This window comes from Cucurbita pepo, chromosome LG13, assembly GCF_002806865.2.
Source record: "Cucurbita pepo subsp. pepo cultivar mu-cu-16 chromosome LG13, ASM280686v2, whole genome shotgun sequence".
Classification (NCBI taxonomy): Eukaryota; Viridiplantae; Streptophyta; class Magnoliopsida; order Cucurbitales; family Cucurbitaceae; genus Cucurbita; species Cucurbita pepo.
Genome location: NC_036650.1, coordinates 5563317 through 5586010, shown reverse-complemented (window position 1 = coordinate 5586010; position 22694 = coordinate 5563317). Strand labels below are relative to the sequence as shown.

Here is a 22694-nt window from a genome sequence, read left to right as displayed (position 1 = left end):
TTTTTTTTTTTTTTTTTTTTTTTTTTTTTTTTTTTTTTTTTTTTTTTTTTTTTTTTTTTTTTTGTAACCGTCCAAACACACCAGTATCATATTGTTCACTTTGAGCTTGAACTATTACAAATGGTACAAAAGTCAAATATCGGGTGGTGTGCCAGCAAGAACGTTGAGTCTCGACGGGGTGAACACCGAATAGTGAGAGCGCTGAACTTCGTAAGGGGTGGAATGTGAGATCTGACGTTAGTTGGAGAGAAATAAAATATTTTTTTTTATAAGAATAAAAACTTTTACTAGACAAAACACATTTTAAAAAGACATAAAATTATTTATTTGATAAAATATTTATTAATTTTTGACAAATTAATAAAGAAATAAATAGCAAGTAAACAAACTAAGGTCATGCACATGGCTTAGGACAGACAGGTCATTTATTATTTATTTTCTACTACCTATTTGTCACACATCATAATATCCAACTCAGCACAAAATTTCCAAATATTATTGTGAATAAAAACTATATAAATTAAATTAAGTCCTCATCATATTTATTGTAAAGCTTCATAACCCAAAAATTATATTATTTATTATATATCATNAAAAAAAAAAAAAAAAAAAAAAAAAAAAAAAAAAAAAAAAAAAAAAAAAAAAAAAAACAGGTCCACAAACTCAAGTCATTCACCCAGTGAGTAGACTCACTTCGACCCATCGGGAGCGAGTTGCCATGCTGACGTGGCAATCAACGGTCGAGTGTGCCAGCCAAGCATTAAACAACCATTATTCTCCTCCACCCTGTACCCTTCTCCGCCAGCAAAGAGGGCCAAAAGCATACTAGCCTGCTTGAACGCGTTTGAACCGAGATGGACCGGGTCAAACCCGGCTGATTCAATCCGAGTTCTCCACTGAGTCAATGACTCGTGTCGCTCAACTCGGTCCGTTCCTTCACATGCCACCACGTTGCAAATCTGTCTCCCCAAATAAACCTCGGACAATAACACGTCCTCATTCGCTGGTTCGAACCCGATTGATGACCCCTCGAGCGAGTCAAACAGGTTCGAGTAATAATGCAACGCCTCAGTAAACCGGTCCAGGAAAATCGGCCCGTTGTGGTTCGCTTCCTGTTCCACAATCGTCACGATCTTCGGCTGCGTCGTCTTTATCAACCCCAGAACCTTCTCTATCGCTCCAGGTCGAGCCAACAACCGGTGTAGATCGAACACCGAGTTTACCGCCACCGCCTCCACCGCCGTCGGCCGAATCTTCAGAGCCGCCGGATCGAGATCCTCCAGATTACTACACACGATGTGATTGAACTCAAACTCAACACCAATGGCCTCTGCCATTTGTGCTAGCTTCCAACCGACTTGCTGCAACGAATCCGCCGTGTTATCCGGCTGCGGTGGGCTGATTCCAGTCAATCGAAATGCCGGCGGACCACCAGGGCGTAATGCGAGCGCTTGCATCAGCGCCGGCCACTGCATACCTTGATTGAGACTAAAATCGATTACATGAACTCTCGCCGCCGTCGCGAACGCTTCGAGAATGGCTTGATTGGCAGTGAAATGCGCGAATTTCAGATACGGACAGGTTTCGTAAAAGTGCATCTGTAAGGGATCGGAGTAGGAGGAGTATAGCCCGTCTTGAGGAGAGTAGATTCCGTATATCCGACGAGCTAGGGCTTGGGCGAAATACGTCGCGACTTTTCTCATAGCGCCGGCTTGCGACGCCGCTAGAAATCCTATATGCTTCACCAATGCATCAGCGAGCTTCATATTCTCTTGCTGCACCGCCTCTGCGCAAGCCAATAAAGCGTGAACAAGTTGAATCCCAGTCTCTTGCGAATCCTCCCCCACAACCACCACCGGCCGCGACGGTTCAGATACAATCCCCGCCGTGGTAACGAACGGCGGTGAAGACGAAGACGGCGACGGTGATAAATGACCCGAACTCTCCCCTCCGATTTTCAATCGCTTACGAGAATGAGTTTCGGTTTCTGCGGAGGAATCTTTAGGAGGCAGAAGCGCAACACCAGGAATGGCGCTCAGATCGTACTCAGAATCGTCGTCGTACAAACACGATGTGGTGGATTGAATCCGGTGGAGAGAATCGGAATACAGAGAAGATTGGGGGTTAGGGTTAGTGGAATTATTGAATTCAGAAAGCATATTTTGAACCCAAGCAGAGAGATCAGAAGGATTATAATGAACAGTATCAGAAGCAAGATGAGAAATCCCATCCTCCTGAGCAGTTCCCATCACCATCTCCAACTGCTCCATCTTCATAGCCACATCCGCCATGTCCGACGCCCGAACCTTGTATCCCAAAACAGCAAGCAACTCATCCATTCCTCCGCCGCCGCCGCCATTAGCGTCTTGCTCCTCCTCCTCCTCCTCCTCCCACATCTTCAGTTTCCCACCGGACAATGAAGAACACTCCCCTTTTACAACCCTCCGGCCAGCATCCGCCGTAGATCTATCCTCTTCAAGCTCCCTCTTCATCTGAACTAAACAGAACAACCGAGGAATCCAAGTAGAGAAAAATCAAAATCCCCCAACCATGAAATTACAAATGAAATGGGAAAATTCAGAAGAATTAGGGTTTCAGCAGATTGGTGTTCTCTCAAAAATTTTCAGGTAGAACATGATAGGAAAGGGGAAAACAGTAGGAGATAAGGAACAACATGAATAATTTTGTGTGGGAGAGAGTGAAAATTTTGGGAAATGGGGGAAAGAAAGAGATATATATGAAATGGAAGGAGCCCTGGATAAATATATATTTTTTTGGGGTACAATAATAAATAATATAAAATATAAAAAACTTTGTTATAAATTAATTTATTTTCCAAAAAAAAAGATATGGGTTGTGTTGTAGGGACTTTAAATTAATGGCAACTGTGGGGTCCAGCTGTGAAATGCTGTTCCCTTTGCCCGTCGCCTTTCACTCTCACCCACTCCTTCACTTCTCTCCGTGTTCCTCACGCGCTTTTAAATATGGTATATACTCTGTATAATATAACATAACATTTTTATCCTTTTTTTTTTTTAAATTATTATTTCGAAAATTATATGATAATTATGTTAGAGCAACTCATCTATTTAAGTCGTATTGTCTCTTTCTATTATCTCCGGCTCATTTTCGGGTTCGGTTTAGGTTCTGATTGACTTACATGTGTTAAACATGCCGTTAACGCTCATTTTGAGCCACAGAAAAATGTCTAAATTGTACATTTATACTGAAGTAGTTAAGAAAAAAGTTGTGAGCGAAAATCCAATCGAACAATATCAACATAATAATCTGTCTTACCTACTTGATTTTGAAGCCCGAACTAATTCCATGTTTATAGCTGTGGAAAGACTAGGTGGAGGGAGGGCAATGTTCCTCGAGACCATGTTGATATGTTAGAAAAATGTGGACTTACACAAAAACACATTATCATCGAATACTTATCTACTAGGTTAGATAATAACCGGTCATATGGGACAATCTCATTAAGACCGTCTTTAAATAGGACCATATCGTGGGCAGCGTTGCGGTTGTCTCGGATTCGGCCCAATACATTTCCTAAGTTGACCTACCCACCGTCTAAATACATTACTAGTATAAAAAAGAAGTTTGAGTTAATAGACATGACAGGAGAATTCTAACACACTTCCATATATAAAAGGAGAGTGCTATCCCCTAAATATTCGCATTACACACCTATTTAGCTTCACGTTAATTCAAATTTAATACTTGTTTGAACGTTAGCATAGCAGCGGTCGAATGTCATAATACTATGAGGTTTTGTAACATATCATAATTCAATGCTAACCGAATCCTTTGTCTGGATACCATGTCGTCTATCCACTTCATTTTAGGAAGGAGCATCAACATGTCGTTTATCTACTTCATTCGAATTCTTAATTATATTTTAAAAATAAACTTTCTTTTAATTTTAGAAAAATTATTTTTTTAATCTTCATTTTATATTTTTGTTGTCTTTAGCAAATTTTTACCTATAAACTTTATCTTTATTTAAAAAATTAAAATAATAATAGTTTTAAAGTGATTTAATAATAACATTAATGGTGTTTTAGAAAAAAAAAAAGTTTTTATTCAAGAAAAAAAAAAAGGTAAGAGAGAGTGGTGTGCACTCGGTGAGAAGTCGCGTGAGGACAGCGTGGAAGTCGAGGCAAGATCCACGTGGGAACAGGAGGAGAGAGAATAGTAAAGAGGGTCAACTTCCATATTAACTTACACTCTTGCCACGTCATTTACCAAACCCCAATCATACTTTACTTTTAAGTTGCGTGTTCTACACGCGCCTAGGTCCAAAGCCTTCCCATTGCAACAAACTATTCGTTTTTTCTTTTTTTAATATTTATTTTATTCTGTTTTATGGACCCCACCAGAAAGTTAAATTAAATTAAATTAATTTTGTTTTTTGAAAAAAAAGTTAGATTCAGACGTCAACATCGGTTTCAGGATCATCACTCGCCGAGGACCCATCCACAAAGTTACCCTCAAAACTCAACTTAACGCCGTTACAACTTCTAACGGAAATTTCTTACTCTTTTTTTCTATATTATATTTTTTAGGTTAAATTCATTAAAAAAAAAAAAAAAAAAAAAAATTAAAAATCGTCCAACTTTTTAATATTATTTTTAAAAATTCATGAGCATTTTTAATAAAAAAATTTAAACTAAATTATATTTTAAAAGTATTTTTGAAATACAATATTAATAATTTTTATTCAAAATTAACGAAAATAATATTAAATTTATGAATATTATTGAAAATTTTAAAAGTTAAAAGTTGTCCGAGTATTTTTATTAATTTAACTTATTTTTTTAATTAAATGTAATAAATATTATTATTTTAAGAAGAATTTACTGGTTCGTACATATTACCTATATATATATTTTTTTTTAATTTTTAATTAGTTTTTATTTTAGAATTGTTTTAAAAATTAATAATATATTTTTGTTTTTCTTTTAACTTAATGTAAATATAAGCTAATTTAAAATACTAAAAAAACACACAAACAAAATTACATTATTTAATATTTTTTTATACCATATTTGTTCTCAAATTATCTTTTACTTATTTTTTTTTTGTGTTTTCTTTTCTGGAAAGCTTCACAACTTTTGTAATTGATTAATTTTTTACGAATATTTGGTTTATTTAAAGATTATGTGAAATTCCTTCAACGACAACTTGTTTCTTATTATGAAGAACCACACATATTCTCTTAAATCCTATTATTTTAAGGATTCTTTCAAGAATAAATTTAGAATAGAGATTGCATAGCTTATGAACTAGACATATTCTTGTAAAATATACCTATGGTCGAGCACTCGTGTTCTATCGTTGAAGGCTAAGATAGCTTAAAAGACATGTTCATTTAAACGGGTGCGTTCAAATAAAGACTAAAAAAATATTTCTATGAAAAACTTGATACCCGTGAATTCTTTGTGAAAATTGTTCTCTCGATACCCATAAAATAAAATGGTGAATTTTGTGAAGACGGAGACTTAAATGTAGGTGGAAACGAAGACAGAGTTGTCGTTTTCTAGTCCCGTCCCGTGTACATCTTTACCTACGTGTAGATTGAGCCCAACAAGAAAGGTAATATGGATAAAAGAACCTTGGGGGTTAGGTGCTACATCTATAAATTTGTTTATTTTAAATTGATTTTAAATTGATTTGTTTAATTTCCTATTTTAAATTGATTTTCATTTATAGAAATTATGGATGGATTTAGTAATTAATAAGAAGTTGGGGGCTTCCATTTCTAGGCTTTACTATTAATTTACTATTTTATTTGTAAAAACAAAATTCCTATTTAAGGTTAATAAATTATTTTTACTACTTTCCTAAGTTTACTATATTACGGTAAGTATTACAATATATAAAATTATAATATCTACTAAAATCAAATTTGGGTCGGTACAAATGATATCAAAGTCAAACATTGGATAGCATGAACTGAGAATGCTGGGTCCTCAAATGGGTGAATGGTGAGATTCCACGTCGGTTGGAGAAGTGAATGAAGCATTCTCCATATAAGTGTATGGAAATCTCTACATAGCATACACGTTTCAAACCTTGAGGGAAAGTCCATAAAGAAAGCACAAAAAGGACAATATCTACTGGTTTAGGCTTAGGCTGTTATAAACACCATTGCAACTCTCTTTGGTGGCGTCTCATTGCTGTCTTGACTGCTTTTTGGCTTCAGTTTGGCAGCATTTTGATGCTGTTGGGCAACAATACCACGCTGCTCCTTTCGGTCTTCGGACTTCCTTGATTGGATATCTGTTCACCCATTTTTTTGGCCAATTGAATCGTTCCTTCAAATCATTTGTTTTGCTCCAATGGCTCGATTTCTGCCAAGGAAACGAACACGTGCACGTAAATGACCAATCAATCATTAAAACTTGCGATAAATAAGTTCTAGAAACAGCTCACAAAGTGTGCTGCCCACAAAGTCACATTGTCAGGTCATCCCAAGGACAATATTTGGTAATGCAGGGGCAACAACAAGCAAACCCACGTAGAAGGAATTTCATGCATTCAACCAGATTCAAGAAGGCGAGAGTATGCATTAGTCTTGCCATTGAACCAGAATAGAACTACAATACACTGAAATATGAAGGAGGAAGAGTATTCTAGGTACTTGAAACCTTGGCTTTGAGTAATACTATAATAGTGTTCCTAATTTGATCCAAATAACATTTCTATCACCTTGCTTTCCTCCAAAGTGGAGCTCTTCTTCCTCCCAATCTTCTCATCAACTTCAATCCTAAAAGTTTTGCTATACCCCAAATGTGTTATTTACCTTACGACTCCACGAGCCCATTAGAAGTGTTGTGAGATCCCACACCAGTTGGAGAGGGGAACGAAGCATCTTTATAAGGGTGTGGAAATCTCTCCCTAGCAGACGCGTTTTAAAACCGTGAGGCTGACGACGATATATAACGGGCTAAAACAGATAATATTTACTAGCAGTGACCTTAAGCTATTATAAATGGTATCAGAGCCAGACACTGGGCGGTGTGCCAATGAGGACGCTAGTCCCCAAGGGGGGTGGGATTGTGAGATCCCACCTCGGTTGGAGAGGGGAACAAAATATTCCTTACAAAGATGTAGAAATCTCTCCCTAGCAGACGTGTTTTAAAACCGTGAGGCTAACAACGATATATAACGAGCCAAAGCGGATAATATCTGCTAGCGGTGGGCTTGAGCTGTTACAAGTGGAGCTCAAAACTTAAAGAAAACTAACTTGAAACTAACCTGAGAGGTCAGCCAAAAGGTTCCTTATTGACAAAAGAGAGAAGCAACATGTCATTTAATCTAACAACTGTCTAAGCCTTCTTGATCCGATCATATACAGACTAAAAATGCAGATAAGTAGCCTCAAGAATTAGCACAAACAGCCAACAGAAAGCACAGTCAATGTTTTCTTGAAGGTAAAGCTCCACTTGAATTGACCCTTCTCTTATTATATAAAGGCTAGGCTAAACAAACAGTCAATAATTGATTTTAACTATTGAATTTAGAATAGCTCTGAGTTCTTGCAAAGTAAACATAAATGAATAAATATATAAAAGCCAACAAAAATTACCTTTCGAACGAGTAGCTTCTTTAAATGTTAATTACTCTGTCCGAGGAAGTGCAGATCAACGGGTCAGTTCCATGTCAAAACCTGCACATGTTTGGAAACAGAAAATCTTCTATCCATTGAACATCATCTCATTATACAGTTCTAGAGCTTTTGCTCGATTACCCTTCTTCAAGTTGAACAAGGTTAGTGTTTGATATATTGGTACACTTGGTGTTAGAGAACTATCTTTCATGATCTTCAAATATTTCTCTGCTTCCTCCAATTTCCCAGATTGACAAAGGCTCCCAATGAGTGCAAAGAAAACTGACACTCCAGGACATAGTAATCTTGCTTCCATTTCATAATAAAGCTTAAGAATCTCCTGAATTTCACCCTTTTTCCTATACCCTAAGGTTAGGTTGGTGTAAGTGGTTTTATCAGGTAAAAAACCTTTTATCTAACAAAATGGTTAACATTGCATTAGCCTTTTTGGTCGAGGATTGTTGAGTCGGAGTCCTAAGGGGATGATCATGGGTTTATAAATAAGGAATACATCTCCATTGGTATGAGGCCTTTTGAGAAATCAAAAGCAAAGTCATGAGAGCTTATGTTCAAAGTGGACAATATCATACCATTGTGGAGGCTAGTGATCTCTAACATGTTATCAAAGTCATGCCCTTAACTTAGCAATGTCAATAGAATCCTTAAATGTTGAACAAAGAAGTTGTGAGCCTCGAAGGAGTAGTCAAAAGTAACTCAAGTATCGAACAAACGGTGTATTTTGTTTGATGGCTCTAGAAAAGGAAGTGGACTCCAGAGAAAGGAGTTGAGCCTCAATGAAGGGGAGACCGTTCGAGGGCTCCATAAGCCTTAGGGGAGGCTCCATGGTGTACTTTGTTTGAGGGGAGGATTGTTGCAAGGGAGTCTCACGTTGACTAATTAAGGGGATGATCATAAGAAATACATCTCCATTGGTATAAGACTTTTTGGGGAACCCAAAAGCAAAGGCACGAGAGCTTATGCTCAAAGTGGACAATATCATACCATTGCGAAAGTTCGTGATTTCTAACATTTTTCACATCTCCTCCCTCACAAATCTTAGCTATTGCCACATTGAAAGCTTAACAACTGGGAAGAAACCCTCTTCCTAACATTTTCACACACATTCTCAAGCTTTCTTCTGAATGTCCTGATATAGCACACAGATTAAAGCTCTCAGGATATGACTTCAAACCCATGTTTTCCATCTCTTGCATTAATCAATGAGCTTCTTCAATCTTCCCATCTCTACAATAGACACCGATAAACAAGGTATAAGTGAAAGAATTTGCCTGAAACCCTCTTTCAGACATTTCTTCAAACACTTCCCATGCGGATGTTATATTCCCAATTTTTACTTTAGCATAAACAATCAATGAATAAGCAATGTCATCGAGAACCATACTTTTCAGCAACATTCTCCACAACAGCGTGTAAATCAAACAAACATTGACAATCAAAGAAGCAGAGCAACGACTGCCATGGATTCTATTCAACATATCAGAAGTTTCTTGCAATTTACCTTATTTACATAACGAATCAATCATGGTTCTAGCAGTAATCGCATTTGGGCGAAGTCTTTTCCGGATCATTAGCTAATAAATTTTCCAAACCTTACGATAACTCAACGAGAACCCTCAAAATGGGAACACACAGGCAAAGCATAATCAATCGATCTTAATTTAGCACAAGTCTGTATCAATAAATCGAAACAAATGGAGATGAATCAGTCACCTCATAAGAATCCATAGCGAATCTACAATCAATTATCAGCCGCGCTTTCACTGAAGTATGAATCATAATACCATAAGATTGAAACCCACAATTGAAATTCTTCCTCTTACCCGAATTTATAACTGAGAAATACATCTTTATTAATACGAGTTTTTTATGCTCAAAATGAACAACATCGTAACATTTATTGGGTCGTAGTACTTTTATTTTATTCCCATTCTTAGATTCTACTCTGTCGTTTGGAAGACACTTTTTTTTAGATATCTTTTATTGCAAATGACAAATTTTAAACACTTTGTTCTTCGTGTTATTCTTTCTTCCGAATTTAAGTGATTTCAAATGTTCGAATCGATCCTAAAAATCTTGTAATTTTAAAAGTTGTGTCTATTAAATTTTAAAAATTTAAAAATTTAAAAGAGGAAGGAAATAAACGGATAATTTTCACATGGTTCAAGAAAAATTCATAAAACAGTACGAAAATCGTCAAAAAGTAATCAATCCAATTATTAAGTACTACAAAACAGAAAAAACATATGACCGTTGTAACCAGCTGGTATTATTATTTCATAAATGGCCCCTTTCCCTTTTTTTTTTTACTGCCTCCCATATTCACCAATTTCTTGTAATATTTTATCTTAAAATTTACTTTGAGCATAAACTCTCATGACTATACTTTGAGCTTCTCAAAAAGCCTCACTAATGGAAAATGTATTATTTAATTATAAATCCACGATCATTCCTTAAATTAACCGATGTGGGACACTTTCATTCAACATTATTGACATTTTAGAGCTTTAAAAATTTATTTTAATATGAAATTACTATTAAACTATAAGAATATATTTTAGTTATTATAGAATTTTTTTTTAATTAATATGGAAATAGAAATAAAAATAAATACTATGATATTTGTTTAACTATAAAATAAAGCAACGGTAAAAGTTGGGAGAAGGATCATAATAATTTAAGTTTGTGGCCAATGCATGGGTTAGTCGGTTTTTTTTACTGTCTGGATGGATCAGAGATTAAGAAGCATCCACGTGAAATGTGGGTCCCATGGGCCCCACCTTTCTCTCTCTTGCCCATATATTCCCCCGCATCTTTTCCCACTCTTTCCCGGTTGCTTTACCTTGGTTTTAACTTGCCTTCACTCATTCTGTCCTTTCACCGATTCCCCTCTCCTTCCTCTCTTTCTTTCTCCATTGTTGGGTTCTTCAAGCTCTGTTCAAGGAATGGAGCTGACGGCTATGGAGTCTCAAATGGGTGTCTGTGTTTCATTTCTCCTCTTGATATTCTCTCTTTTGTCTCTGCAGGCCGCTGCTGAAGGTGAGAGATGATGGTTTCACTTTCATTTCTCTCTTTGTTTTCCTCAACTCTGTTGAGTTCTTTCGACTGAATCTGAGCTTTTTTTCTTGGCGTCTTGGTGTCTTGGTGGCTGATTTAACTCACGAGCTGTTTTCGTTTTGTGAAATGTGATGTTTCCATGGTTTTATGGGTGTTTATTTTCATATTCGTGTGAAATATGAGGAAATATGAGGAACCAAGAACAAAAAAAACCCAAATAGAAATAGTGGAAAAGGGAAATTCCGCATTGAATGTGTTTGAATCTATGTAGGTCAGGTGTTTGATTAAATGCCCAAGAGAGGTAGTTGGATGGGTAGTGAATGATTGCTGCTCTGTCATTACAAAAATTTATTGCTCTTAATCAAACCTTTGGAGCTTTTATTAATATTAAGTCCAAAAAGATTAAACTAATCGGTGAGGGTATATTTAATTTGTTAAATATGTTCTTATTCTCTTGGATGTTATATTAAATTCATTACTAAATCTATGGGTTTAGGCATATATTCCTAAAACGGATTAATGGGGTCCTCACCATTTTTGGGATTTGTTCTTGCAGATGTATTTGTTGGTGTGAATATAGGAACTGATCTATCGGTTATGCCTCATCCAACACAAGTAGTAGCCCTCCTGAAAGCTCAACAAATTCGACATGTTCGGTTATACGATGCCGATGGCGGGATGCTGATGGCACTTGCAAATACAGGCATTCAAGTTATGGTATCTGTTCCTAATGAACAGCTTCTTGGGATTGGACAATCAAACTCCACTGCAGCTAACTGGGTTAATCACAATGTGATAGCCCATTATCCAGCTACTAACATTTCAGCAATTTCTGTTGGCTCTGAGGTTCTAACAGAACTTCCTAATGCAGCTAAAATCCTTGTCAATGCCATGAAATACATTCACTCAGCACTTGTTGCTTCCAACCTTGATCACCAGATTAAGGTCTCCACACCGCTTTCTTCTTCGATTATTCTCGATTCGTTTCCTCCTTCACAAGCGTTCTTCAATGCATCATTGGATCCTGTAATTGTCCCCTTGCTTGGTTTCTTGCAATCTACTAACTCCTTTCTTATGTTCAATGTGTATCCCTATTATGACTATATGCAATCTGATGGCTTTATTTTGTTGGATTATGCACTCTTAAAGCCTCTCCCTTCTAATAAGGAAGCTGTTGATTCGAACACGCTTCTTCGATACACCAATGTTTTCGATGCTTTGGTCGATGCAGCCTACTTTGCTATGGCTTCTCTAAATTTCACTAACATACCCATTGTAGTTTCAGAAACAGGCTGGCCATCAAAAGGTGGCGCTACTGAGCCTGATGCAACATTGGATAATGCAAACACTTACAATAGCAATTTAATCAGGCACGTGCTGAACAAAACTGGAACTCCTAAACATCCAGGGGTTGCTGTTAGTACTTACATTTATGAGCTCTATAATGAGGACATGAAACCAGGGCCAATTTCTGAGAAAAACTGGGGACTGTTTGATGCAAATGGAAAGCCTATATACATTTTGCGCTTGACGGGATCGGGACTTGTGTTAGCGAATGATACGATGAACCCGACGTACTGTGCTGCAAAGGAAGGAGCTGACTCGAAGATGCTGCAGGCTGCCTTAGATTGGGCATGTGGACCTGGCAGGGTGGATTGTTCAGCTTTGCTCCAAGGGCAGCCATGCTACGAACCAGACAATGTGATGGCTCATGCAACATATGCTTTTAATGCATATTATCATCAAATGGGGAAAGCATCAGGTTCATGTGACTTCAATGGAGTGGCTGCAGTTACAACCAGTAACCCAAGTAAGATCAGACAGACCCAGCAGAATTCATCACTTTCCTTGTGTTTTTCTGCTTATCTTTAGAGCTAACTTGTGTTTCTGTTGTGTTGATGAATGCAGGTCATGGATCCTGCTCATTCTCAGAAAGGTAAACTTCATAAACATTGTGTCATTCTTTATTGATATAAACTCCATCAGATACTGAGAAATTTCTGGGTTTTGCAGTGTTGGGAGGAATGGCACGATGGCAAACATCACAGCCCCATCAATGAACTCCACGAAATCAGATTCTTCTGCAAGCGATTATGAGTATAATATATTGAGTTGTGCATTGATGATGTTTGGGGCCCTGCTTGGGGGTTCCATTTGGTTGTAGACATATTCTTCTTCTTCTTCTTCTTCTTCTTCTTCTTGCTGCTCTGTTTTTGGATGATCCATTAGTGTGGGATGAGTTACATTCTCCCGCCGTGGTGATAAGGAGTAGGTTTTAGGTTGGTTCTCTCTTCTTCCATTCAATTTTGTACAAGTCAAGATGGAGTTGTGGAGAGTTTGAATTATATATTAGGCTATTAGCTCTCTACTCAAACTATGTAACATTTATTTTTTCCTCCTTTTGGAATGAAAGTCTTATTATTATTATTATGATCAATACCGACGGTCACAATCGTACTTTTCTTAGTAATAGACTTTTACGATTGTGCTTCACTCACTCCCAACACTTATAAGTCAAGCCAATTCAGGATCGCATCACCTACAACAAGGTAACGTATGCTCAAGCCTTTAGCTCTATTTTGAGAAAAAAAAAATTAGAAAACGAGTTAAAAGAGATTTTTGAAGGGAGTTCGAAAATAAGATTGAAAGAAAGAATAAAAACCGTGACTACAAGTAAAAGACAACACAAATGCTCAAATAGCCTATGATATTTTGAACATGAAACTTTTTATCGTTTGAAAATGAAAGCATTATTATTATTTTTAAATTATAAATATTATACTAATATTTACCAAATTATTATTAAAAGGGATTAGTCTCGTTAAATTATAAGTTTAATAAAAATTTTACTTATATTAAATTATATTTAATATTGTTTTTAAAAAACCATGAACGTAATAGCCAAAAAAAAAATTTAATTTACATAAATTAGTTATTTTTTAAAATAAAAAAATATAAAAAATTTAAGAGGCATTTAATTTTAAAAAAATTATTATTTTTTTTTTTTTAATGAACCATGAATAATTAATATTAAAATTAAAGTTTATTTAACAAGATTTTCCAAATTTTCTTCGGTTGACTGGGTCAGTGAGAAACCCTAACCTTTTTTTAGAATCGCGAGCCACGTCAGTGAGAAACCCTAACTTTGTTCCACTATAAATACCTCGTCTTCGCAGTGCTTAAAAATCACGCTTGCTTTTATATTTTTCGCAATTTCTTTCTGTTTAGTTTCCTAATCGAAATCCTTTCAATGCGTCATCTTTGATTCACTCTGCTTGTTTATCCATGGCATCTCGGGAGTACGAAAAGATGCGAAATCGATTTCAAAACGGCACTACATGGTGCCGATCTATATAGTGTTTTTGCCATTTCTCGATTGTTCATTTGTTTCTTGTTTCCCAAACCCTCGTCAAACGCATCGATTGATGTATCCGGTCCCGATTTCTTGTTTCTAATCTTTTTTTATTTTATTTTAAATGTGGTTTTGTGAAATTGATCTGCTCGATGATGATTGTTTTTGCTTTAACCACACCGAAGCGAGCTGAGGTTGTGTCTTTATCCTAATTCATTTAAGCTTTTTAGGAGATATTCTTCTTGTGATTGGTTTTCGCCTGACGACTCTTCTTTCTATGATTAGAGGATTGTTTCACTTTCCTCTTATTTTAGAGGGGAAGATGAAGGGAATGCCAATCGTTTGAAGTGATTTTTTTCTTGGCTAACGTTTTAGGATTCACCAGCTTCGAGCTTTCGCATGTGGACAACTTTGGCCTTTTTCTGAGAGCAACTACATTTAACGATTTTAGTCTGTTACTGATCAATTGAACTAATGTTTTTGTCTGTTGGGAATTAGTGATCCTAATTGGAACTACATAAATTACAATAATTACATGATCCAAAGAAAGGAAACGAAGACGACTTCTTCCTTGACATTCACTTTATTTTGACGAGGAGATTCTCTTTTTGCTGATGATTCTATGTTCACAAGTATGGGGTCTACGTAGTATACGTTCTTGAACTTTTTATTTGTGATTCTATGTAGTAAACATCCATAGAAGAACATGATAGAACACTTGTATAACATAGATTTGATGACTTGCAGAAGTTCATATTATGGTAGTACCCATTGAAATTTCTACTCATTTACTTTTGATTTTCGACGAAGGAACGAAAAAACTGTGTAAAATTTCGAAACGACATGCTTTTATTTCCCAATTACTGACTCATGTGGAAAATTTAAGTTCACAATGAATCCACTGAACAGAAATCTGTTCTGAAATTAGTTCCCAAATAGGAACTCTTTCTTGCCCAATATTTGTACCAGAGATTAGAGTCCAGGAAAACAGAGTAGCTACCAAATGGTTGGAAATAGATTTGCGCCATACCAAATTCTGTTATTGTGTTTGTGGAGTCGATACTATGTTACAGGCTAGAGGGCCAGAGAGGACAACGTTGAGATGCTAGGGAGAGCATGAGGCTATTTCAAAAGACAGGCGTTGAGACGCCGTATGTGGCCTTTTCACGCTACCAATTGGACACCCCAGCTGCCAACATCCGCTCAGCACTACTTTAAACTGTTGTGATGCTACAATGATTTTGAAAAATACATTTGTTGGCAGCTACTCTTTGTTGGGGTAGAGAGTTTTATTCTCTGTGTAAGGCTAGTTAACTACTGTTGTGGTTTCTTGAAGTGGTTTTGTAGTGTAAGGTGAGAGCCATTTGTAATTTCCACATATAGTAGAACATGCCGTGTCCTGCCGTGTCTTGCAGGGTTGTGCTCAACCTTGCAATGTCTACACCACTGCATCTTGAACTATACAATGAGGGCAAGAATGGACCTATTGATGTATCTCTTTGAGTATCTTTTGAAAAGTTTTCTTTTTGTATATGTAATAGTAAACTATTCTTGTGAAGTTGATGGTCATGAATTAAATTTACGGAATGATATATCGGAATATCGGAAGATTTGGATTAGCTGTTTGGAAAAATGGTTATGTTTGGAGTTTGGTTGAAACAGGGTCTCATCTATTGACAATTGAATTTAGTGAGTTGGATGGATATTGTCATTTGTGTTTTTCCTTTCCGAGTACACTTTTGAGTGCAGATATTGTATTTTGTGCTTTTACTTTTGAGCGCAGACATTGTGCTTTGTGTTTTTACTTTTGAGCGCAGATATTGTCCTTTCTCTTTTCTTTTACTTTTGAGCGCAGATATTGTCCTTTCTCTTTACTTTCGGGCGTAGATATTTTCTTTATATTTTTTCCTTTGGACTGCACATAGCACTTNTCTCTTTGAGTATCTTTTGAAAAGTTTTCTTTTTGTATATGTAATAGTAAACTATTCTTGTGAAGTTGATGGTCATGAATTAAATTTACGGAATGATATATCGGAATATCGGAAGATTTGGATTAGCTGTTTGGAAAAATGGTTATGTTTGGAGTTTGGTTGAAACAGGGTCTCATCTATTGACAATTGAATTTAGTGAGTTGGATGGATATTGTCATTTGTGTTTTTCCTTTCCGAGTACACTTTTGAGTGCAGATATTGTATTTTGTGCTTTTACTTTTGAGCGCAGACATTGTGCTTTGTGTTTTTACTTTTGAGCGCAGATATTGTCCTTTCTCTTTACTTTCGGGCGTAGATATTTTCTTTATATTTTTTCCTTTGGACTGCACATAGCACTTTTCCCTTTCGAATGCAGATATTGTCTTTTTTGTACTTTTCACTTTTGGATGCAAATATTGTCATTGTACTTTTCCCTTTCGGATGCAGATATTACTTTCTTTGTACTTNATTTTGAAAAATACATTTGTTGGCAGCTACTCTTTGTTGGGGTAGAGAGTTTTATTCTCTGTGTAAGGCTAGTTAACTACTGTTGTGGTTTCTTGAAGTGGTTTTGTAGTGTAAGGTGAGAGCCATTTGTAATTTCCACATATAGTAGAACATGCCGTGTCCTGCCGTGTCTTGCAGGGTTGTGCTCAACCTTGCAATGTCTACACCACTGCATCTTGAACTATACAATGAGGGCAAGAATGGACCTATTGATGTATCNTTTGTACTTTTCACTTTTGGATGCAAATATTGTCATTGTACTTTTCCCTTTCGGATGCAGATATTACTTTCTTTGTACTTTTCCCTTTCGGACGCAAATATTGGCATTGTACTTTTCTCTTTCGGGCGCCAAAATTGTCTTCTTTGTACTTTTTCCTTTTGAGCGTAGATATTGTGTTTCGGGTTTCCCCTCAAAGTTATTAAACACAATTGACATTGGATTCATATCTCGAGTGCTTAAATTTTATGAATAATAGTGTCTTTGGGCAGGAAATTGCAGAGTTCGTGCATAAAGTTGAATTACTTTGCTGGAGATCAAGCAACCAAGATTGCAATGTTCCTCTTATTCAAGTGACCAAGATTACAATTATTCTCTCATTCAAAACACTTCAATTACTTTCTTCACCCAACAACTTCAAGACTTCTAAACATCTTTAAAATGTGTTAGCAAATGAATTTCAAGGGCATTTAGGACGTCCTTCCTTAGTCTTCCAATCATTGTAGCAAGGACAAACTTCCTTGTTCCCAGAGGTCCCAGGAGGCACACACAGACATGTTGCACAACATTTTTGGCAGTAGAACATACACGGCTTCTTGTGCGACGTCGCCGAGCATCGATATTCGCACCTCGCCTTGCAATCTATTCATCCATCACACTCACATTCAAATTGATACTCAAACAAATAAAAGCTCTTCTTTCATTCAAGATTCAAGATTATGAGTACCTGAAGGATGGAGGTTTGGTTCAGCCTGTTGCAGAAATCAAAATCCATTACATGAATATCAAAAATGAGAAGAAAAATTGAAAGTAATAGCTTAAAGGGCTTCATACCACACCCAATTGCAGAGAGAACAAGAGAAAAAACAGGACGGAGACGAGGAAGAAGAGGAAGACGATGTATGATCGAGAGGATGTTGCCATTGCCATTGCCTTGTTGTGGGTTAAAACAAGAGTTTAAAGAGAGTATATTTATAGACACGAAAGATCAAGAGTAATATTGCAACTTTTACAAGAGTCCTACCAAACTTCACAAATTTTATTTATTTAATTATTTATTATTGTAATATTTATTACCATTATTTCCAAAGTAAAATTACAGATATATTTCTATAAATACAAAAATTCATTTATTTTTTAGGATTTTTATTTTAAAGATAGTTTTGAAATGTTTTTTTAAATTATATATTTTTTATTTATAATTTAGCCTTATTTTTTATTTTTTATTTTAAATTTAGCTTTATTTTCGATATTATTATTATTATTATTATTATTTTGAAGTAGAATTATAGAGAAGTTTAAATTCAAAACCCTAAAATTTAACCCAATTGGAAAAATATACATATTTGGAAAACAGTTTGTCTTTTTCTAATTATAGATATATTTTTAATTTAAATGATTTTTATTTTAAAGATAATTTTGAAATGTTTATGAAATATTAAGAATGATATTGTATAAAAAAAATAAAAATATTTTTGAAACAATTGAAAAAGTTTGGAATATATATATATATATATAACTATGAATATTATTATTTAAATTATAGAAATGAGCTTGAAAAACATTGGAAAAAAAAATGATAAACCGAATGGTTGGGCTAACAATCCTGTTAGTGGTGGACTTGGGCTGTTACAAAATCAGACGTCGAGTAGGGTGAATTGTGAGATCCTAATCGGTTGGAGAGGGAACCAAATCATTTCTTTTATAAGCGTGTGGAAACTTCTTCCTAGTAGACGCATTTTAAAACCCTATAATAATAATAATGAGTTAAAGCGAATAATATACGTTAGTTAGCAATAGGCTTGAAATGGTATCAAAGTCAAACACCGAATGGTGTGCCAGCAAGGATGCTAGGGCACCCTAAAGGAGTGGATTGGAACGGAACGAAACGTCTTTCTTGTCAGCACTCTATTGGAATCTATTGGAAGATTAATTAATTTGAAGACCAAATTAATTTAAATAATAAAAAAACTATTTAGTATATTGTTGGGTCATGGGCTGGACCCGAGACATGTCCTTATTGGGTTGGGCCCAACGTGTAAGTTGGGCTTTGACCCATATTCTTATGTGCGTTGAAAATAAACCCACGGTTCATTTTTCTTTTTTAAAAATACATTTTCCAATCATATTTCAATTTTTTATTTATAAATTCGTGATAATTGTAGTGTTTGCTTTTATTTATGGAAGCATTTAAATAATTAATTATCATTTTAAAAATTGGTCATTTAAATGCCATTTTTAAAGTCAATTAATTATTTTTTACACTTTAGAGTTGGTAAGAAAAAAAATAATATTTTTTCGAGTAAATTACGCTCACCGTGACGTATATTATTTCAATTAATTATAAAATTATAAAATTTAAGATTCATTTTAAATTTATTTTTTAATTTTTTTTGAAAATCGTGCATTTCTTTTTTCATCTACTTCAAATAAAAAGTATATACTAATTACTATTGGGTATTTATTTCTTTATTTTATATCATTTTTAATCTAAATATAAATACTAAAAAAAAATATTTATTTATTTTTCAATTTTAAAAAAATAAATATAATTATAAAAATGTGAATGAAATCTTGCGAGACAATTTCATTGAATAATTTCTTGAGATCGATGGTCGTGTTTTAGTATGAAACGTGCAAGAATGATCGATACAGATGTTTGATAAAAATCTATCGGCCACGTTATGACGATTTCATTAAACAATTCCTTGAGATCGATGGACGTGTATTAGTATGAAATGAGAATGGATGATCGGTACAGATGTGTCTATATACAACGATAAAACTCTATCAACCACGTTACGACGGTTTCATTAATTAATTTCTAGAAATCGAGAGTCGTGTTTTAGTATAAAATGTGAAAGGATGACGGAGAAGAAGAGTAGAAATGGCTTGAAGTTAAAGCAAAAGAGAGGAATAAAATAAATGGAGGGGGCGAAAATTTTGAAAATGACATCACACAAGTTGGTACGCGTAAATCTTCATATACTTCAGTGTTCATACATAAATAAATAAATTAATTAATTAATTAATTAAAAAGGAAATTGCCACCTGGCTACATTTAGCTCAAGTAAAGGCCAGGTCTTTTTCCTCCATATCCATGGACCATGAATCTCTCACTATATATATATATGTGTGTGTATATATATAGTGAGAGATTCATTGGGAGTTGATAACTTTACTCGTCTGTGAGAAATTGGAGAGAAATTTGTTTGAGTATGGGAAGGCAACCTTGCTGTGATAAAGTTGGGTTGAAGAAAGGGCCATGGACTGCTGAAGAAGACCAGAAGCTCATCTCCTTCATCCTTAACAATGGCCAATGCTGTTGGAGGGCTGTCCCTAAACTTGCAGGTACTCCTCTCTCTATCTCTTTTCGTTCATGTCGAGAAAAGGGTCGTGTTTGATGCTTGATGTCGGACTGGTTGAATTATGTTTTGTGATGTTGAGAAAATGATCGTGTTTGATGTTTGATTAGTTGAATTATGTTTCGGGAATTTGCAGGATTGTTGAGATGTGGGAAGAGTTGCAGGTTGAGATGGACTAATTACCTGAGGCCGGATTTAAAAAGAGGTCTTTTGTCGGAATACGAGGAGAAAATGGTCATTGATCTTCATTCTCAACTCGGGAACAGGTCTTTTTAGCTTCTTTTTATTATTATTATTTTTAATTAATTTAATTTTGAAACGAACTTAATTTTATTGTTTTTTTTTTTTTACTAGATGGTCAAAAATTGCTTCCCATCTTCCGGGAAGAACAGACAACGAGATAAAAAATCATTGGAACACCCACATAAAAAAGAAGCTAAGAAAAATGGCAATCGACCCTCAAACTCACAAGCCCATTTCTCTAATCGACGATACTCATTTATCTCAAAAGGACCAAAACCGCCGCAAATCTCAACGAAAGCAGACTCCACCACAACCATCACCACCAAAAGAGCTCAAGAACGAGGTAGCAAGCGATGAAACAAACATAATGAACTTGATTATCGACGGGTTCTGCACGGAAGAAGTTCCTCTAATTGAGCCACACGAAATTCTAATCCCTTCCGCTTCGTGTTCCTCAACCGCAACAACTTCTTATTCATCTTCTAGTACTTCTACTTCTTCATTGTGTTCAAACTCAGAATCAGCAGCCAATTTGCTTCAAGATTTGGCGAATGAGTTTCCAGAGTTTGAGTGGCCAAATATTTTTGAAAATGGCATAGTGGAGGAGCTTTTACAAGATGATTTTGGTAGCACTTGGGATTTTGTGGCTAATAATTATGGCTTCCTATGAATCATGTCAAAAACTTCATATTTTCTGTTTTTTTTTTCTTTTTTTCTTACTTAGATTCAATAAATATCACAATAACGATAAAACTTTGAGTTACATCGATGATTTATCNGAGATCGATGGACGTGTATTAGTATGAAATGAGAATGGATGATCGGTACAGATGTGTCTATATACAACGATAAAACTCTATCAACCACGTTACGACGGTTTCATTAATTAATTTCTAGAAATCGAGAGTCGTGTTTTAGTATAAAATGTGAAAGGATGACGGAGAAGAAGAGTAGAAATGGCTTGAAGTTAAAGCAAAAGAGAGGAATAAAATAAATGGAGGGGGCGAAAATTTTGAAAATGACATCACACAAGTTGGTACGCGTAAATCTTCATATACTTCAGTGTTCATACATAAATAAATAAATTAATTAATTAATTAATTAAAAAGGAAATTGCCACCTGGCTACATTTAGCTCAAGTAAAGGCCAGGTCTTTTTCCTCCATATCCATGGACCATGAATCTCTCACTATATATATATATGTGTGTGTATATATATAGTGAGAGATTCATTGGGAGTTGATAACTTTACTCGTCTGTGAGAAATTGGAGAGAAATTTGTTTGAGTATGGGAAGGCAACCTTGCTGTGATAAAGTTGGGTTGAAGAAAGGGCCATGGACTGCTGAAGAAGACCAGAAGCTCATCTCCTTCATCCTTAACAATGGCCAATGCTGTTGGAGGGCTGTCCCTAAACTTGCAGGTACTCCTCTCTCTATCTCTTTTCGTTCATGTCGAGAAAAGGGTCGTGTTTGATGCTTGATGTCGGACTGGTTGAATTATGTTTTGTGATGTTGAGAAAATGATCGTGTTTGATGTTTGATTAGTTGAATTATGTTTCGGGAATTTGCAGGATTGTTGAGATGTGGGAAGAGTTGCAGGTTGAGATGGACTAATTACCTGAGGCCGGATTTAAAAAGAGGTCTTTTGTCGGAATACGAGGAGAAAATGGTCATTGATCTTCATTCTCAACTCGGGAACAGGTCTTTTTAGCTTCTTTTTATTATTATTATTTTTAATTAATTTAATTTTGAAACGAACTTAATTTTATTGTTTTTTTTTTTTTACTAGATGGTCAAAAATTGCTTCCCATCTTCCGGGAAGAACAGACAACGAGATAAAAAATCATTGGAACACCCACATAAAAAAGAAGCTAAGAAAAATGGCAATCGACCCTCAAACTCACAAGCCCATTTCTCTAATCGACGATACTCATTTATCTCAAAAGGACCAAAACCGCCGCAAATCTCAACGAAAGCAGACTCCACCACAACCATCACCACCAAAAGAGCTCAAGAACGAGGTAGCAAGCGATGAAACAAACATAATGAACTTGATTATCGACGGGTTCTGCACGGAAGAAGTTCCTCTAATTGAGCCACACGAAATTCTAATCCCTTCCGCTTCGTGTTCCTCAACCGCAACAACTTCTTATTCATCTTCTAGTACTTCTACTTCTTCATTGTGTTCAAACTCAGAATCAGCAGCCAATTTGCTTCAAGATTTGGCGAATGAGTTTCCAGAGTTTGAGTGGCCAAATATTTTTGAAAATGGCATAGTGGAGGAGCTTTTACAAGATGATTTTGGTAGCACTTGGGATTTTGTGGCTAATAATTATGGCTTCCTATGA

At 35.6% G+C, this 22694-nt stretch overlaps 5 protein-coding genes and 1 long non-coding RNA gene across 6 annotated transcripts; 3 read left to right on the top strand and 3 right to left on the bottom strand.

Annotated features, from left to right (window-relative positions):
• Window positions 1-614: 614 nt before the first annotated feature.
• On the bottom strand, window positions 615-2754 carry LOC111808849 (DELLA protein GAI-like). Its single transcript, XM_023695051.1, has one exon. It carries the CDS (start codon window positions 2490-2492, stop codon window positions 690-692), a length of 1803 nt encoding a protein of 600 aa, XP_023550819.1. The 5' UTR covers window positions 2493-2754; the 3' UTR covers window positions 615-689.
• Window positions 2755-6270: 3516 nt separating this feature from the next.
• On the bottom strand, window positions 6271-9432 carry LOC111808335. Its single transcript, XR_002817048.1, has 3 exons — window positions 9138-9432; window positions 7598-8863; window positions 6271-6359 (listed from the first exon to the last, which is right to left on the bottom strand). It is a non-coding gene; the product is annotated as an uncharacterized LOC111808335 (long non-coding RNA).
• Window positions 9433-10473: 1041 nt separating this feature from the next.
• Window positions 10474-13130, top strand: LOC111809258 (glucan endo-1,3-beta-glucosidase 2-like). Its single transcript, XM_023695684.1, has 4 exons — window positions 10474-10675; window positions 11250-12503; window positions 12602-12629; window positions 12707-13130. The coding sequence occupies exons 1-4, from the start codon at window positions 10582-10584 to the stop codon at window positions 12855-12857; spliced, it is 1527 nt and encodes a 508-aa protein (XP_023551452.1). The 5' UTR covers window positions 10474-10581; the 3' UTR covers window positions 12858-13130.
• Window positions 13131-17050: 3920 nt separating this feature from the next.
• LOC111809214 (protein RSI-1-like) lies at window positions 17051-17670 on the bottom strand. Its single transcript, XM_023695609.1, has 3 exons — window positions 17574-17670; window positions 17467-17491; window positions 17051-17381 (listed from the first exon to the last, which is right to left on the bottom strand). The coding sequence occupies exons 1-3, from the start codon at window positions 17667-17669 to the stop codon at window positions 17200-17202; spliced, it is 303 nt and encodes a 100-aa protein (XP_023551377.1). The 5' UTR covers window position 17670; the 3' UTR covers window positions 17051-17199.
• Window positions 17671-19957: 2287 nt separating this feature from the next.
• LOC111808735 (transcription factor MYB20-like) lies at window positions 19958-21017 on the top strand. Its single transcript, XM_023694886.1, has 3 exons — window positions 19958-20090; window positions 20241-20370; window positions 20459-21017. The coding sequence occupies exons 1-3, from the start codon at window positions 19958-19960 to the stop codon at window positions 21015-21017; spliced, it is 822 nt and encodes a 273-aa protein (XP_023550654.1).
• A 617-nt stretch (window positions 21018-21634) lies between these two features.
• On the top strand, window positions 21635-22694 carry LOC111808734 (transcription factor MYB20-like). The gene is made up of 3 exons (XM_023694885.1): window positions 21635-21767; window positions 21918-22047; window positions 22136-22694. Exons 1-3 carry the CDS (start codon window positions 21635-21637, stop codon window positions 22692-22694), a joined length of 822 nt encoding a protein of 273 aa, XP_023550653.1.